The sequence below is a fragment of the Falco naumanni genome, chromosome 11 (genome assembly GCF_017639655.2).
Source record: "Falco naumanni isolate bFalNau1 chromosome 11, bFalNau1.pat, whole genome shotgun sequence".
NCBI lineage: Eukaryota > Metazoa > Chordata > Aves > Falconiformes > Falconidae > Falco > Falco naumanni.
Genome location: NC_054064.1, coordinates 8,375,331 through 8,394,648, shown reverse-complemented (window position 1 = coordinate 8,394,648; position 19,318 = coordinate 8,375,331). Strand labels below are relative to the sequence as shown.

General features: G+C 38.3%; 1 protein-coding gene across 1 annotated transcript in view; it reads left to right on the top strand.

The window, feature by feature from the left end:
* KIFAP3 (kinesin associated protein 3) overlaps positions 1-19,318 on the top strand; it is a 71,202-nt gene that overhangs the window by 9,776 nt on the left and 42,108 nt on the right. Inside the window, exons 6-11 of the mRNA XM_040610645.1 lie at positions 88-187; positions 940-1,064; positions 1,438-1,536; positions 2,211-2,389; positions 4,710-4,872; positions 18,891-18,991. Of these exons, the coding sequence (XP_040466579.1) occupies positions 88-187; positions 940-1,064; positions 1,438-1,536; positions 2,211-2,389; positions 4,710-4,872; positions 18,891-18,991 (767 nt within the window). The remainder of the gene's footprint in view (positions 1-87; positions 188-939; positions 1,065-1,437; positions 1,537-2,210; positions 2,390-4,709; positions 4,873-18,890; positions 18,992-19,318) is intronic.

The following is a 19,318-nucleotide window of genomic DNA, read 5'->3' as shown; positions in this document are numbered from 1 at the left end:
AATAAGGTGTATTCAAATTCTAAGTCTCACAATACAAAAACAGGGAAGTGAAATGCTGATGCTTATCTAAATGTTGTTTCACTTCAGAAACTGCCTTGGGTGCATTGGCTAGAGTGTTGAGGGAGGACTGGAAACAAAGCGTGGAACTTGCTACCAATATCATTTATATTTTCTTCTGCTTTTCAAGGTGAGTGCAGAGCCTCTGCGTATAGGAACATAAGAAACTTCTCTCTGCTTAGTGGCTTTTCATTTGCTTTCTGCATGGCAGTGTTAAAACCTCGCTGAAACGGGCAAAAAATTTGTTGAGAGAGAAACATGCTTGTTATAAGTGACAAAATGGAGGCACAAAAAAGAACCCCCATGGTGAGGCAGTGTGTAGCAGAGCCAGAAAGAAACCAGTAAGGATTCTGACCCATAGCTTACAGGCTGAGCTGCCAGCTTTTAATTCCTTTAGCATTCCTACAAGGAAGAAACAGTATTAAAAACTGAAATGAGTGCTTGCTCTTATTTAGATATACCAGTGTTTCAGCATACCCTGCCTAGAAAAAATTCAAACAGAATTTGCATTGCAACTTGATTTTAGACCTCTATGATATTAACGGTGAGTGGACGGTCCTCTGAAACACTTATATTATGAAAAGTGGGGCTGATTGGATTTTCCTTTATGCATGAAAATTGGAATGTGCTTTTATTTTGACTTGGAACAGAAAACTATTGCTTGTTTTTCCACAAGTTTGGAAAAAATATTCATGTTTTCAGGAATTGTTCTTGTTTTGAAATAATTTTCCAATAAAGAAGTGTTATAATGGGGCACAGAGTAAATACCTTTTTTTAATACAAGTGATGCAGAATTGGGGCACTGCTACCGTAGATGTCAAAACAGATTTAGGGTGGTTTGTATTTATTTTTTTTCTCACAGATGTGTTTTCTTCAATGTAGTTTTTCTCAATTTCATGGAATAATAACACACTACAAAATTGGAGCCTTGTGTATGAATATCATAGACCATGAACTGAAGAGACATGAGCTTTGGCAGGAAGAACTTGCTAAAAAGAAGAAAGCTGATATCCTTTTGATATGCTGGGACAGCTTGATGGCTTCTGACTTGATAGCTGTTGTTGGCTTATATGAGATGAGCGTACATCAACTAAGCTGTAGTTACTAAAACAACACAAGAAAAAAAAAGTTTTATCAGCAGTATGTCTTAAGAATGTTTGTGCTGACTATTAGGATGTAATACATCCAGGACTAGGAGAAGAAAAAAAATAATGCTGTATATTACAGATGTAGCAAGTTGTTGCTACGGTAGTGTCTTTATAGTTGCTGTTCCATAGATCTCTTGCTTTTTACTAGTGAATGAATAACACCTTTGAGGACAATACACAGTCATCTAGGCTCTGTAACATTTATCTGAACTCCTTAACTTTTGTGATTTACTTGATGAAGATCCTGAAAATCAAACCTTGAAAAAGGACTATGAGAAAACGTACAAGAAATATCAAGGACTGGTTGTCAAGCAGGAACAGCTGCTCAGAGGTACCAAATCCAAACAGGAAATTATTTCCTTGTTAGTGAATGTGTATAGAGGGTTCTATCGGATGATTTTCATAACCAGGATGTCTTAAACATACTAAATGCATGAATGAATACGGAAGAGCATTGCCAAAGAATAGGGAAAAGATGAGTATTTAATCAGATTGATAGATCACTTTAAAAATCATTAGCATACTGTCAGACAGTCGTAGGGGAAAACAGCAAAAGTGATCCACTTAACTTTTCTTTGCTCACGATATGTTGCTTTGGGCGGCGTTGAGTATTTGTGTTGTGTACATTTGATTTCTTTTTTTTTTTAACTTGGCCTGTATCTGACTCACATTGAATAGCTTCTGCTTATTTAAGTTTTTGTACTAAAATAAGCTTAATGTTAGGTTGAAATTATCTGAGTGGCATAGCTTTTCAATAGCTCCCATTGGAATATAAACAGATTCTAGTGATCATGATTTTATATTACTTTCAAAGCCACTATTAGAATTAATCTTTTAAATGCTTTCTAAATGAGAATAAAAAGCATGGTCAGTTTCCTTCGAAAGGCACTGGGCAGGGAGGGAGCTGAATACTTTTGAAAGTCTTAAGCACTTAATGTGTATATAGAGGCTTGTTAGTTCTGTTGTCTTTGATCTGTTGTTGTAATTTGTCTTTGACTTTGTTAGTTGCACTTTACCTGCTCCTAAATCTTGCTGAGGATACTCGCACTGAGCTGAAGATGAGAAACAAGAACATTGTCCATATGTTAGTGAAAGCACTGGACCGTGATAATTTTGAGCTGCTTATCCTGGTTGTATCTTTCTTGAAGAAACTCAGCATTTTTATGGAGAACAAAAATGATATGGTAAGGCTCATAGCACTCTACTGCAATATCAGAAAGGTATGGACTCTGAAAACTGTGCGGTTGGAGGGAAGAGGGAGACATCTCTGACCCCATGCTAAATATCTGTAGCACAGATTATCCTACTTTGTTACTAGTAAAATGAGTAAAAGAAAAGAAGTACAACATCCAGTGTAACACGCTGCAATAACTTTTGAAGAACTGTCATGCCATACAGTGAAGCTACCTCAAAATATGATATAGGAAATTCCAAATTTTGAAGCCAGTGCCCCAAAGTCTTGTCATAGCCCCACTGCTGGAGATGCCCATAACCCTGCCCTCAAACTAGACTCTTTTGACAACATATTGCCTCTGCCCTGTATTGTCTGGGAGGGAGAGGCAGTTATCCTTTTGCAGTTTGCTAGGTTAGTTTTCGTATTTCATAGGTCAGCTTGGTTCTTCAAAGGCACCTCACAACTGTTCCTTCATGCTGCCAGTGGCTCGTAAGAACTGGAGGCAGTGTTGCTCATCATAAAGTTTTTTTAGATGAAGTCTCAAACTTCTGAAATTGTAGCTATTTTTTCTCTTTAGCCTCTAGCCCAGTATCTTCTTTACTGATTTCTTGATGGCTTTTAGTAGATACATGTTTTCATTTCTGTGCCTTTATGCCAGTTTGATAAATGAAAATAATTTTTTTTATCAAAGAGGTAATCTGAGATTAATGTTACACTTGGATTGTGAGATGAAAATATCTGTGTAAATGCAAAGGAAATTAATTGTATCTTTGTTACTGGAACTGTCATTTGAATGTCTATGCACTAAACACTGCAGGCAAGAGGTATCTCCCTTATTTATATATGGGTATCTGATTTCTTAACAAAAGTCAGACACCAAGCATGCATTTTGGGGGGGGAATGTAGACTGTTTATTAGATGATTGGTCATTGGTTTAGTTTATACTTGTGTAATGCCCTGAAGGACTTTAGGAAAACAAGAATTAGCTCTCCAGCCCACTGATTTGCTGGCACACTTTTGCATTCCACTTGATTTAGTAGAAAGACAAATGAAACAAAATTGTTAGATTTATTTTATTGCAGTTTTGAAACTCGCATTAACAGTTTTGAAAAGACTTTTGAAAAGGTTTGTATGCTTCAGGTCAGCTGTCTGTTTGAGCATTTCTTACTGACAATAGACGCAATACGTTTTTCTCCACAGAACCTACCAATGGAGAAGGTGTTCTAATATTTATATTAAGCAATAACATAAAAATGTGAAAGGCAAAATGAAGCAAGATTAGTTGTGCAACATCCGATTTCAAGTAAAACTGAATAATCTATGTATATTTATAGCACATTCTTTCCTTTGGTATTCGAGTGCCATATTAAATTCAAAACAGTGAAGTAGGAATTCGTGCTATCTGATTATTTTTGATCAAAGATATCCAGTCAGTTGTTTGATGCTGTGTGGGGAGAGCTGTAGTTTCTTTTCTTAGTATTCATTCTGTTGTGTGTATAACTGGAAGGCTAGTTACATACATGCAAAAGTTTGATGAATGCAAAGTAATTTTATGTGCTACTTCTGGCCAAAGAAGGTTCTGGGAAACAGAAAATGAATGCATTTAAAAGGTTATGTCAAATAAAAGCAGAAAAATGTTGCTTAATGCTTAAAAGATGATAAAAAACTTTCTGAAGTCTTGCCAGTCAATGCTCAAATGTCTTTTCTGGCTGGTAAAGGGAACACGATCTCAGGAACTGATACCACTTCTCAGTTCCTGGATTCCACTTCTTAATTTGAAAGTGATACATGTTTCAAGATTATTTTCATGCTTTTATTAAATTAATGTACAGGATGGTATGCCTCTTCTGAGAGCACATGCAAAGTTCTGTCTAGGGGTTCATTTGAAATTCATAATGAGAGGTCTCAAATTCTTTCTGGATGCCAATTTTCTGCCTTTCTTGTTTGGGTATCTCTTTGGCTGTAATGTTAGTTGCTCCAGGGCTGCTTGTGTTTGAGTTTAAATGAGTTCTCAGCCCTCCCAAAATTTTGTCTTGCAAGTGATGTCTCGACCAGATTCTTGCAGTATTCCAACTGCGAGGAATATTTCTAAGATACCTGAACTCTTTGGATTCAAAAAAGGTTTTGAACCAATTTAGAAGACTTCAACCACAAAGACGTAACCAAAGTTGCTTCAGATGAAAACGTGTTGACAGTCACTATTGTGGGTACAAATTGGATATGTATTTGCATACACATGGGTGTGAACATATAACACAGAGAGGGCTTTTACATTGAAGACAAACCTACGTTTGGATGGCTTATAGATTTTTGTTTTTATTGATATGCAGGTTGAAATGGATATTGTTGAAAAACTTGTGAAAATGGTACCCTGTGAACATGAAGACCTGCTGAACATCACTCTTCGACTCTTACTAAATCTCTCCTTTGACACAGGCCTAAGAAATAAAATGGTACAAGTTGGTCTGCTTCCCAAACTCACTGCACTTCTAGGTATGTTTTCTTTTGTTCTAATATAGACATTTCAGCAGGGATAGTGAAACTGTGTGCGTCATGATAGAGTGTGCGTAGAAGTTGCTACATCACTTTTCTCTTTGCTAAAGAACTTTCTCACTACTAACTTTTTATCATTCAAACCGTCTTTTCAGATGCAGGTTTAAGTGGAAGTTTAAAATTACATGGTTCCCAGCAGATTTATTGTTAGGTTCTGTTAAACTGTTGAATGAGTCTTCTGGTCTTTAAAAATAACTTTGATAGTTCACATGGTTTTCAGGTAGCTGACACGTGGGTGATGCTGGTAGTACTGGGGGAGCACCCAGGAAAAACAGCCAGCAACTTCACAGAGCTTTGCTGATGGGATACCAACTACCTTTTTAAAAAAAAAATAAAATAAAAAATTGTGAAGCTTGATATATTTGCTGTCTCTTGTTACCTTAATGGTCCAGATAGATCAAAAATTTCCCAGCTTTGTCAGCTTCAACTCTAGGCAGTACTACTTTTTAGACATTCAGCTTGACAGTCTGTAAGTTGCGTAAAGATCATGCGAGTACTACAGATACAAGTGAAACTTCTTGTTGGCTGTGCGGGAAAGCCATGGAGAACATAATGAGTTTGGGAAAAGCAGAGGATTGTCTAATTTGATCATTGTTATAAGCTAGAGTTCTCAGGAGAGATATTTTATTGCTCCTTGTGTGCTTTTTGGCTGATGCTATCTAGAGGCCACTCCGGCAGATACACTAAAAGTTTAGCAAGATTTGGCCATCAGAATTGTTGAGTGCTCATTTTAAAGTGGGAGTTTGAGGATCTTGTGTGAAACACTGGTGCAAGATGTCATTAAAGCTTTCTGAGATATGTTGGGTTTGGGATGTGCCTAAGTCCAGTGCAGCCAGTGTATGCAGATGTGATTGGAACAAGTGAAATGCAATGGTGAGTCTGTGAGCTTTCTCCTCTAGCTTTGTGTAGTCTCGTAGGGTTGTTTGCCTTCTCAGTTTTATATTCAGCCTCAACATGGCCTTATTGCTGTTTACTATACAAGTTAATACCATGAAAACTTACACTGGTTTGGAAGCCTTAATCCTGTTGCTGATTAATATAACAGCTACCTGATATATCCTGAAATGCCTCAGACTTTTTTTTATGCTTTCTGCCCCACACCCATGTTTGCACTTGATGTCCTCCTCTGGGCTGAGCTAGGAGGGAGAAGAAAAATGGCATTTGGAATCTCTCTCTTCTTTATACTTTTTTTTTTTTCTTCCCCTCACGACAGTGTTGTTTGGCAGTAAACTGAGAAGTGGAGCTGGTCAGGAAATAATATTTTCTTCTTGTTTGAGAGAGAAGCTAGGTAGTCTGGTTCAGCTTGCATTGTAAGCTTTTTGAAGCAGGAACTTGTTTCTTTTGTTCTAGCACTGTGGTCGAAGGCTAGGGCCTCTGGGTGCTTGTCATGCCAAGCAATGGCACAACACAAATTACTGAGAGAAGTCCCTGCTTCCATTTGTTCTCCATTTAATATTAGTCAGACTAAACTCACCAGTTAAAAATCTGCTTTCCAATGTCCAATTCTAATGTGGAGAGGACAATTTCTCTTCAAACACCGTTCTCTTGGACTTGTAAGTAGGCTTGTGCAGAAGGCTGTTTAGCTCAGAAGAACCGGCTGCTAAAATTGCAGTCTGTTCCTGAAGTGGCTGTTAGGGTAATCTACAGCAAGTTCTGCTAGTACTTCTGCTAGTACTTCCAGAAGCTTCACTGTCCATGTGGGTCCATGGATGATTCTTCTTTCCTTGCTTGACTTGGAAGTCAGATCCTTTTGGGTTTGTGTTTTTTTTTTTTTTTTTTTGGCATGGAGGCATGTGCTGTTTGCCCTAGCTCCTCCCTGTAGAAATTCTTGATACTTGTTTTACAGTGTGCTGGTTAGAAAATGTATGTAGAAATACTGTGTATTGCTTGTTTCTAAGCCAGCTCTGTGATTTGTGAAACTTTTTTTCTTCATATGGTGATTCTGATAATTCTCAAATACATCACTTTGTGTATCCTGTCTCAGGGAAGCCTACAACCTTGATAATAAAATAATCGTGTGCCAGATGCCCCTTTTATATGGGTTACTTGGGTATTAAACACACATTATTCAAGTCAGTACCCTTCGGCTTACATTTGCAGGTCACCTTAAAGTGCTAACACACCTCAACAGCTGTTGACAAGTTACCATACAGCTCCTAATGCCAAGAGGTCAAGTTTGTTGACTCGGCCTACTGAAATTTAACATTTGTGCATGCTGTGTGTTTGAGTCTTTAGCATTGGGTCTGAGATGAGTGTAGTAGGTGTTTAAAGGGAGAGTTGAGATTGCAAAGAATTAAAGGACAGGATTTGTCAGACAGTGGTTTAGGGCTGAGCAGTGAGGTGGTTGCAGTCTGCAGTTCTGGAAGATATGCTGCTTTTCCAAGGGACATTTAGTGGCTTGGGTGCAGGAAGGCTCTTAAATGTAGGTGGAGGCTGGAAGCAGAGGAGTTGGACCAGCTTCAACTGAGCTATTGGGAACGGACTCAGTATGGCATGGATATGTTGGAGAAGGACCATCTTCTTTCTTTTACTCCAGAGTGTTGAGGCTGCTGTTGAAAGCATGGGCATGAGAAATTCTGCTTAGTCTTGGTTTCCTTTTTAATAGTGCCAATGACTGCTTCCCCATGTAGCTTTGCCAGTCAACACCACTTGCTAGTTTTTGCGGCTTCTCTTCACAAGTCTGAAGTATTGTATACAAGACTCCTCTTGCGCTCTCTGGGCACCCAAGTTAATCAACTACAGCTGGCCTTTGTTGTGTTCTGGATCTCAAAGAACTGGGTGCAGTTGAGGGAAATTTGGCTTCAGACTTGAGATCAGAAGCTGGAACAGAGCTGTGGAGGCCTATGAGCTGTGGCCTGCTGTATTTATGTTTCTCCATACGCATGCTGCTTAGAGGTATGAGAAGAGATTTTGTTTTGTGCGCCTTCAGTTCTTTAAGAAAACCCTTGTAATTGTTGAGTCACCAGGGCTTTGTGGAGAACTTTTTTTTTTGGTGCTGGTGGCTTTGCTTTAATACTTAGAAATTGTATTTAGACAGATCTTTCTTTTTTTATACATTCTCTCTGTGAATGCTTTATGGGTCAGTGAAGTATGGCTTCAGTGGACTAAGGTGCGAATTCACGTGAATTCACCAAGTGGTTTAAGCTAGACATTTGCCTGAAATGTGGAAAACACAGATTCAGTGCCTTCTAATCATCACCTCAGAAGTACAGACCAAAGCAGCACACTATAGACTCTTCTGTGGAGGCTTGCTTCACTCTTGCAGTGCTCTCATTTGCTTCACATCATATATTTGAGTGGAGTGGAGGAATGGTTTGCTCTGAATACAGACAGTAGTGTGGTGGTTAGCATATTAGCTCGTGGAAAAGTATTCTCACTGAAAGGGAGAAAAGTAGAGCTTAACTTCAAGAATAAACACATTCACATCCTTTATCCCTAGGAATGCTTATCCACTGGACAGAAGGGAAACGTTACCCTTTTTCATAAGTCTTCCCCTGGATGTGTGATTGGTTTCTAAAGTAACCTTGGCAACAAACGGAAGAAAACATTGTCTATAAGGAAGAATGAAAAAACCTCACTCCTTGTTTGGACCAAATCCACTTTGTTTTTCAGTTAACTGGCCAAACCAAATACAAAATTTTTAGTACAGCTCTCTTAAATACACGCACAGCTTGTGATTCATATTCTTCTAATAAGGGTGCTATTTTGTGCTGGTTCTGAGTGGTTTCTTAGCCTTTGTGAAGTGAGACAAATAGTTCTCCATTCTCCATGAGAACAGCAGGAAGTTTGTACAGCAGAACCAGCTGAGTGCTGCTGTGTGTGTTATGGCAGGCTGCAGACTTCTTGGTGGACCTTTTTTCAGAAGGAGCTCCTGGCAGTATGCAGGTGTGGCAGGCAGTACTTCAGTTCCTGGGTCCACCTTTGAGTTAGTTATTCCTCTCACAAGGTTATGAATGATAGGGAATGGTGCAAAAGCTGTTGCAGTGGGAACTGTGTTGCAGCTCAAAGGGTAAAAGGAGTCTGTCTGGCTGCATGCAGGAAGCAAACTTTTTTTTTCTATGATGTGTGCATTCATCCCTTTGAGCTGCTGGATTTTTCTTAGGTGTACTGAATGCATATTGTCTTGAAATGCCATTTTTTTTTCATGCACTTCCCAGAGCAAGCCATGCTTAAAGAATGTAAACCTGTTATGCTCGCAAGTCAGACGGAAGTGTGTCTCCTTGGTTGCTTGAAGTTGCTAGCTGCTCTTGAAAATCGAGGGCTGACTGAACACGGGTATTGGTGAGCTGAAAAGTGGGCAGGTCACAAACCAGTACCAATTGCAGATTGGGCCCAAATGGGACATGGAGTGCAGAAGGATTGTGCATGTGGCTGTGAAAGTGTTGCACAGTGCCAAGGTGTTCAACCTCAAAAAGATTTTAGGTGGCGGTAAATATCTTGGGTTATATTTTCCAATACATATTAGTGACTGAAAGAGAATTGGCTTTGTGGATTTGTATTCAGGCAAGTAAATGAGTGTTTGTTATACCGCATGCTGAGATACAATGTGATCAGTCCCAAGTTGCAGTGGTACAGTTTTGGCAGTCACAGTACTTATTGAGCTTATATGCCTTATTGATATGAGTATCCTGGCCTGATGTTCTCAATTTCTCAGTGTTCCAAGACTAAATGTCAGTACACTGAGAAGTAGTAGGCACCTGATCTTATGCAAAAGTCTAAGGGCTGTGCCATGGTTTGCAAATTACAAACTCTGAGTTCTTTATTTAAGCTGGAGATAGAGCAGAGGGCGACTTTGACAGTCTGATTTGGTCCTCGCTGGAGAGTCCATCTTCACTATGTTCATTGATAGAATTTTTGAGAGTTCTATTATGTAAAATCTTTTCTGGAAACTGCCGAAATTCCTCTGAAATTTTTCTGTTCTTTACAAGCTAGGTTTAATGAGCAATCAAAGAATTGCCAAACAGTTGTATGCTGGGTTTCTTTAACAATCGAGTCTTGATACGGTATGCAGCCAAGCTGGATTATGTGTTGACTGCTGTTTAAAAACCCAAGAAGTACTTTGCTCTCTAATTAACGGAGTGCTGTGGGTTTTTAATGTTCTATTCCTTTTATGAAAGTTTCTTTTAAGAAGGCTTAAAGTAGATGTGTTCTCTTTATGAGTTCGCTTGGCCTTTTTGTAATGAACTTATTATGGAGCTTCACACATCTGTTGAAAAATGGAGCTTCTTATAGGCTACTGCAGTGTTTTTTCTGACTTTAATAGGCCTCGTTTATCCTATAAAGCAACATACATTTTCTTACCTGATCAAGTGAGCAAACAATAGGGGTCAGATGTGGCAGAGACCCTAACAAAAAGCACATGTCCAGCCATCAGGGTGAGGTAAAGTCATATCGGGATTGCTTGAAGTTATTAATGGCAGTAAAATTTATGCTTCCTCCTGTTTTCCCAATTAAATTGAGAAACCTTTTTTTCCTAAGGTGGCTCTGCAGCAGCTGGTTCCAATACTTGTTGTGTGAATATTGCCTGGGGTGTCTCCATTCCTTTATAGTAGAGGCTGGCTGAAGCACATTAAGTAACAGTTCAACTACAGGGACCAGTCTGTTGGAAAGCAGTAATTATTAAGGGATTTATTTTAATGGTAGTTTTTTTATCATTTGTGGTGAGTATGGCCAAGGCTTAAAAAACCCCAACAACCCACAACAAACAAACAAATGAAAAACCCCTACCGAAAGAAATGCAAAACAAAACCATCTCTTAACATTGAACGTCTAAATCCTTGTTAGAAGTGCAAATAAACCTAGCAAGTCTAACTCATTTGAGGAGAGTGTTGGGTGCACAATGTGTCTTAGAACCCAGCACCTTATTTAGATACCTTAATTATGGATTAGACAGCAGACTTTAGAGTAAAATGGATTTTTGAAGTTGAGAAATACAGAACTCTTAAGTATAGAGAGGTCAGTGTTGCTAATACTGTGTTTGAAGCAGAAACAGAATCCCACCTAACTTTAAGTTAAAAGCCTTCACCATATTCCTGCTTTGTGCTGTTGGCAAATTGTATTGAATTATCAGGAAAGTATAACTGAAATTCATAACGTCATTTCTGTATAAGCTTGCAAGTTTTTGAAGTCTGTCTTCTAAGATTTTTCTGACTCCTCTAACACTGTCCAGAGTTGGAAATGGTGTTTTCCCATTTTGTAGCTGTTACCGGTGGATCCTTGCTAATCTGAACACTCAGCCTTTGACTGTTCAGGTGAGTGAAAGCTCATTGCTGTGGTGTGCTGCTCACAAGTGCACATGTGTATTTAGCTGTGTTAGTAGCTTTTTTTAATGAAGAGCATAACTCTGGTGTAACACAAGAAACTAACTTCATGAGTGTTGACTGAAAATAGTAATGCTTACGGCAGCAGCAAGGACGGGCGTGGAGAGATGGTAGTAATCTAAAGACAAGGGAGTGGAGTTGTTGGAAATTCACTGAAACAATGAATGGGAATGATACCCTGAGCCAGTATTTCTACTGTGAAGCTTACAATATGTGACTGCATAATTAATTGAATTATTCTAATTGTTTCTTTGCATATTGCAAGAGCAAATTAATACTTAACAGTAAAAAGTAAATCTAGTCTTCCACATGAACTGTTGACATCTGAAAGCTTTACTGGGCATAATTTGAATGCCTAAAGCATGACAGAACAGAAACAACCAGCTCTAGTTCCTTGGAAAACCTCCATAAAGAAGGGGTGGGGCACTTCTGCTAGTCTTCCTAATCTATGGTAAAATCTTCAGGAAGCCTGTGTGAGGGCCGAGGTAGAAGAGAGAGGAGCACCTTTTCCAGAGCCTTTGTGAAGCCTGCAGGCAGAGGGATGGTCTCAAAGAATCATGTGGAACAATTTCGCAGATGTGATAGTCCCATAGATCCTGAGGCTTTTACAAGTTTGGATGTAAGGGAGGAGGTTACAGTCCGCTTTCTCTTTTGGAAATGTGGAAACTTCTGAACTCAAAAGTTTCTGCTGTTTATCTAAGAGTTTCTCAGATGATCTTCTCCAGTGTAGGAGACCGACTGCACATTCCCCATGTCTGCAGTTGCTGAGGTGAGAATCCTTTGTCAGCTGATAGTTTTATCTTCAGACTCTTAGAGTTGACAGGGGAAGAGATGTGCTAACTTAAAGTGCTATAGTGACTATAGTGTTGGTAAAACTCTATACAATCCATTTCAGTTTCTTTGCTCTCTGACATACAAATGCTTTGCAGGATGAATTTTAATTTTACATATTTGAGTAGTCTCATTGTGCAAAGCACGACTTCCATTGTGAGGCAGGGGCCTTAAATGTTATTTTTATTCTTTTTGGAAAAGCTGTCAGATCTGTGAGAAACTTGTAGATCATCAGCAAATGGCCTTTGAAATGACAAAATTGTAGTGTTTTCACGATGAGAACAAAACAATTGAGTTGATTACCTTTTTTTCAAGACTTTGCCTGTAAGAGTATGCTGGTGCTTGTGCAGGAACAGTATCTGCTGAATCATGTGGAGCTTAACTCCTGTTATCTGGAAGACTCAAAAGCTCAACCAGTATTTAACTCCACTTTTTGGACTTAGTAGATTTGAACCTCAGCTTTATACTTCAGCAACTTTGAAACACGAGTAAAACCAGTTTCCATTTCAATGTGGTGGATCATGCCTTTCTCAGAGTGAAAGATAGAACCCTGCTTGTTTGTTGGTTTGGGGTTTTTTTAACATCTTTGGGGCGGAGCATTTTGAAATACAGCTGCACCATCTATTCAAAACTGAGGCTGCTCTGCTGTGGAGTTGTGCATCTGCAGAGCCAGGAGCATGGGAGACCTCCACCTATTTCCATTCCCACTGAATTCCAAACAAGAAAATTGGGAGAGTTTTTTTAGAGCAGAGAAGTCTGAGTATTTTCTAGTAATTGTAATCGGAGCAGTTAATGTAGTTTAATGAAATATAGTGCAGATGTGGCAAAAATTATGGATGCCCTATAAATTTCCATTTAACTGTACAGCATTTAATCTATGTAGCTTGGTGGAGACTTCTAAAGGAACAGCTTTGCATGGAATTTTTTCCACCTACTTTGGAAGTGTGTGTTTTCTTAGTTTGATTCAAACTAAGAACCACCTCTTAATTTCCAGTTTCTTTTAATAATGGTAGTTAATTCTTTTTCTGTTTCTTGCTTTCTTCCTTGGTCGTAGCCTGACCCAAAATGTGTTTCTTTTGTGGAGAAAATAGAAGTAGTTTTATCTTCTTCCTTCAGAGTTAATCCTGTTGCCTCCTGTTTTCTCTCTGATCTGAACTTCTAATTGATTTATCTCTGGTTTGTGCAGTATATGGGTTATTACAACCAATCTGCTGCCAATTTCTTTGTGAATTCACATGAGTTCAAGTGTGATTGGTTGTAGGACATCCTAAATAACAAAAATGGTGGGTGGCTTTTTTTTTCTGTAGGAAGATCAAACCTCAAAAAAAGGACATAACTAAATTTAGTAGTATGTTTCTACCCAGTGGCTATGCTTTGTTGTCTTTTATGAGTAGCAGTACTGCAGTGAGGTGTTTACTGTGTATTTTTCAGTCAGTATTGCATAGAGTTCCAGGCAAAGAAGTTGAGCCTGGGGCTCCAGATGTGCAACTTCATTGTTGTCTATAGCTGTAACATTAAATAACCTAAATTAGTGATTTATTAATCCTTTGGATTCATCACTAATTCCTTCTTTGTTTCCTTAAAAAAAAAAAAAATAATTGTATCCATGTTTCAGATACGGCATGTACTAAACAACCAGAAAAAAACCCCACCACTCCAGCCATGGCAAAATCAGGGGTTTAAGTTAGGCTTATGCTATGAAGCCAGTTTCAAATAGCATAAAGGTGGCACAAGAGGGGTTATTAGCATGTAATTAATATCGTAATGTATTATTTACAATACCTAGTCTCCTTGAGTATGAGCAGATCTGAAAATTCTTTCAGGTTCTCTTGATAAAACAATCTGATATATCCAGTATGATTTATATTTACATATGTAAATCAAACCAATATGTGTCTGAACTGCACATGGAGTAACTTAGTCCAACTGTTTCAGAGCTGGTTGCAAGGAATAATATGGGATAGAGGTAAGCAGAGATACTTTTGTATTAGTTTTTTTCCTAAGATCGCTGCTGCTGATACATGTGAATACATTCTTGATTTCAGTTTTCTTCTGACAGCAGTGTGAGACAGTATATAGATCTGATAGTGAGAACGTGACCTTCTTATTCATCTAGTTTTCTTACTTCCCTGATTCTGCAGGAGATTTGACTTGAGAGTATAAGAGTTTGAAACTGAAATAAAGATTCACTCTGCCATTTTAATGAGTATTTACCTTTGTTGTTCTGGTTTTGATTTAGTGTAGTTACTGTTTTGCACGTGAGTTGGAATGGATATATTTCATATATATGAAGACATTGATGATTCCATTAGAAATGATGGCTACTTGAATTACTCGCAGGGCTACATTTGAATAATTTAGTCCATAATTTATATTTTCATTTTTACTTTAGCATTTGAAAGCTGAATGATGATGCTGCAATGTAGACTGGCATTTTAGTTTTACAGCTTTAGGGTTTGTCTTTTGTTATCATGGAGCTAATGGGGTTAGTGGGGTTTTTGGTTTTTTTGTTGGTTTTTTTTTTTTTTCATTTTAAGCTCACACACTCAACCAAAATGTAAGACCTGATCTTGTGATCAAGAAATTGTATTTTTTTTCTTTAGCTTCTGCTACTAGTATCATTTAGATCTTTAACCTTAGTAAGAACTAAACGTGGAATTCAGGTTTTGGTCCACAGAACTGGCACATGGCTTCTTATTAATGTTCAAAGGCTAAAAATCTGAAGCCATTTTGAACTCAGAACCCATCATGTATTTATTTCCCTCTCTAATTTGCAGAAAACTAGTTGTGAAAACAGCCCGAGGGACCTGATATTTTTCCATCCCAGCTGCTCCAGCTGAACTACAGCTGCAAAAAAAATCTAAGTATTGTTTCTATAAACTGTTGAGTGTATTTTATAACACAATAATTCCCACAAAATCAGTAACTGCAGTTAATGACTGGTTTGTTAAGGCATTAACTGCACTCAGCTGGGAATGACCAATTTCTCTGGAATGGCTGTATAAGAACTAAGAATAATTCAGTAACACTTTCAAATAATTATTTGGTTAATTAATGGTAAATTCTTGTGGAAATCCTATCAAAGTACTCATGACCCCCACATTTAATATCCAATGAGTTCATTATGATTCATGTTTTAGTGCCATAAATACCAGAAGAATCCATAATGACTAGGCCATTATTTTCCAGGGCTGCCCTTACTGCTTTAGGCCATTTGGCTATTCCACCTTCAGTCATAAAAAGCTTGATGCTCAAAACTACCAGCATTTGTAGGCCACAACTTTCTGGCACACCACCAAAACTTTGGTGATTTTTATGAACACGTTTGCCAGAGATCTGGGGGTTTGGGTTTTTCTTCTTTTCTTTCTCTTGCTTTTCTAGTTAGGGGAATGAATTGATGCCTACTGTACCAAGTCAAAAGGAAGTCTTCCTTGCAGTGTCTGCTTTTTGTGTGTGGCCTTCAGTAGTGGTCAAAAATAGCAGAAAAGGTATCACTTCCATGCTTTGGAAAGCTGTTCTCAAGCCAGATACTAGGCAGGGTTTTGAATGTGTACAGCCAAGTCTTTAAACTGTGATAGACTTAGGGCTTTATTCATTAGAATTCAGATGAATATAAATTTTTTTTAAAAAAAAGTAGGCAGTAAGCTTGGTACTGGCATATTGAAATAATAGTCGTTAGCTGGCAGTTTATATTTTGGGAAGTGAAGGCTCTATGTAAAAGGGTGGCACTTGGCTTGGTGGGTTTTTCAAAAAGCCTGTTGCTTGTTGCCCTTTTATACAATCTTCATCCTGCAAGATGATGCTTAGTGTTTAAAATGCTGTAGATGTTGAATCTGTTCTCTTCCTAATCCTCAATAAACTAGTTACGCATGGTTTCCAGTGCGCTTTCAATAGGCTGTATGCTTCCTAATTGAGCACGAGATTAACAATCACATTAAATCATGTTAGTTGTGCTTAGAAACAATCACGTCCTCTTCATTTTCCTGAAGTTTTTGATTTTCTGGATCATGGTTGCCACTGGTTTGTATAAGAACAAACAAATCAGGAGGCTCTGCTTTTTCTCCGCCAAAGTGCTTCCCCAGGGAAAGTGGGACAGTGAAACTTCCAGACATCAGCCTGAAATTTGTTCCTTTCTGGGAAATTAAAATGAAATTAAACTTAAAATGCATACACCATTAAATACTAAAAAGCGGGTTTATTTGCACACTGTTTTCTATTGGCTTTAGTTCTTTAGTTATTTTCATCTTCAAGTTAGAATTCAGAGGTTTTTTCTGTTTACTCACAGTTGAAAAATGCTTCCTTGCTAAGCCTGTGCAAGAGGTGCCTGTGACCTCCATGCTCTAAACCCTTCTCTGTTCCTTCTCTCTGTTGGCAGTAGGACAGGGGAATTCAGGGAAGATGGGCCAGTTGACTGCACAAAAGGAATTTAAATTCAACTCTTCTTTTTGAAACTATAACTATCTTCTTGTTTTGTGTGTCATGAAACCTGCCTTATGGAACATACCTCAGGAGAATGATTTGCCAGTCATTAAAACTCAACTCTTAATTTAAGAGTTAATTCGGATAAAATAAATTGTTTTGATTTCTATGTATTTTCTTCACACTTTAGGTTAAGTATCTGGATATTCTTGATTATTTTTGGTAGTTTAGAAACCAAGCCAGTGCTGTCATTCAGCATTGATAACCCAAAGTGGTGTTCAGGCATCAGAAAGGTTATTGTGACAGTCTGGACCTTTGAGAAAAAGGATGAGAATATTATGCAAAGAGTTTGTTTTCAAAAAAACCAGAAGGCCTGTGCTGCTATTTTACTCGAAAATAAGCTACCAGTATTGCCAAATACCAGGAAACTGCTGTTGCTACCAAGTGTTAAGACTGTATCTTAGCTGGCGCTTTATCTTAGCGCAAATGTAGCTTGCAAAAATGCAGAGGAAAAAACTCCATGAAGGACAGAGGTTAAACAGATACAAAGGAGCATCGTTCTTGTTGACTGCCTGCCAGTGCACACCTGCTGAAAGTCTGGTCCAACTTCACCCTACCTATTGCTGTTTTGGGAAGCCAACTTTCCTCCATTTTATACTTGTTTCTCTTTTACCTTACAGTGTTTCCTGCATCATCCAGCAAAGTGTGACTGTAATTTGAGTCTTAAATTTGAGTCTTGATGTTTTGAGTTTTAAATAGAGGCATGGAAAGAAGTGTTAAGAGCAGTGTAAACAGTGCTTTTTTTCCTAACCCCATGAAATTTGAAGGCATAATTTTCTCTTTACATTTTTATATTTACTTGGGAGAAGCCTTTAGGTACATTTATGGGAAGGTTTTCTCATGCAGTCATTGGATTTACAATGTCACTGCAAGTGAATAGGTAGGTAAAATGACCAGTCACAAGAGAAGCAGAAAAGATAACAAACGCTTCATTTGTGTCTGCTTAAAACAGAGTGTATATGTGCTAGCAACTATAGTACTGTCTGTGCTTTAATTAAAAGAATAGCCAGAGTAGCCTTCAGATTTGGGCATTATCCTTTCTCCCGCTGTTAAGTGCATGGAACATTGTGATACAAGTCCTGATTTTTTCAAACAGGTAAGAATCCAGAAGGATCTGAAAGATCAACTGTGTGTTTGAGATTGGCACGGGAAAGAGTACTTCACTGTTGGATGGCAACTGCCAGAAGGGTTTCATGGGTCTTTAGTAATTCAGCTTTGAAAAAAGGCACAAATGTTCATTGTCAGGATAAAGGCATCATGTCCTTGCTGCTTAAAGGAAATTCCTGTGCCCAATGATGTATGCAGAAGAAAAATCTTAACTGTGTTGATTGCTGTTTGAGGTCTTGATGCCTTGCCAAAGTGTTAAACAGGTATTTTCTAACTTAGCTTAAATAGAAATGGGAGGTAGGGTATTTCTGATCAGTTGTATAAGAACTGTGGCTAAATTTTGAGTTAGTGACCTTATTAAATCCTGATCTAAGTAATATAAATGTTCAGATGAATGTTTTATAACCATTATCCTGCTAATGGAGGGCTAGAGGAGAGCTCAGGAGAACGTTCAGTCCAGATTTCGGCAGTGAGTCAGGATCAAATTTGTCTGTTCTTAAACATTCGTACATCTATCTAAGTTGGTTTTATAGAATCTTTGCGTTAAATACTTCACAACCTACTTGCATTAACTGTTTCAATTTTTCTTGAAAATCTTTTTCTCTTTGGTAAGTATTAATGTGAAAATATACTAATGTTGTCTTTGAAATGTGTGAAATGCAAAAAGGCACCCACAAGATAATCTTATCATTTAGGATAATAAAACAGTCGGTATGTGACTGACTTGAAAAGCACTGGATTCCTTCTGTAACACTTTTAGTGGTAATTCTGATTTTTCTCTCTGGCATTGTTATATTCTTTTATCATTTCACTTTGAGACAAACTTGTTGTTTCAACAGAAATATCCACAGCTAAATCAGCATTACATTTGATGTTTAATTTCCTAGCTGGAAACTGATGAGGGCTTTTTCTGGATGGTCTGTCGTTATTAAGTGTTCCTTTCACAAAATACATTCCTTGTGATGTGAGGTTAAGGAAGTGTTTTGAGGTGCTGGGCAGAGGGACAGTAGTTAGCATTGCCTTTGCTCCCTCTTTGCACAAATACATGGTTCATTTGGATACACGAGGCATAACCCTTTTGTTAACGTTGTATTTCTGATTTAAATTTTTCCTCTGCTTAGCCAGAATTTTTGTGCTTTTCGTTTTCCCCTTTTAAGTGTTCACAACACCTAAAAAAATCAGGCTTCTACTAATATGGATTGTGGGATTTTTTTCTCGTAGCAAATGAAAACTACAAACAAGTAGCGATGTGTATTCTGTATCACATAAGCATGGACGATCGCTTTAAATCAATGTTTGCATACACAGACTGCATCCCACAGGTATGTGCTTTTGTATAAGATGAGGTGGCAAGATGCATGTTTCCCTGTGCAGGGCTTATTCTCACGCATAGCAGAGCTCGCACTGACACCCACAGGTGACAATGGGAACAGCCACGATGCTGCTGAGTCGGTGGCGAACCGCTGCCGCAGTCGGACTGTTCTTGCTGTCCCCAGAAAAAGGATAAGTGACTTATTCTCTGTCAGTGCTACTCACACTGGAGCTGCATCAGTGAATTGGTAAAAATACAGGTGACCTGATGAATTTCTGCAGAAGATCGGGAATGCTTGAAAGAGACTAAAGCTTGTGCACAGCAAGTCCTTGGGGGA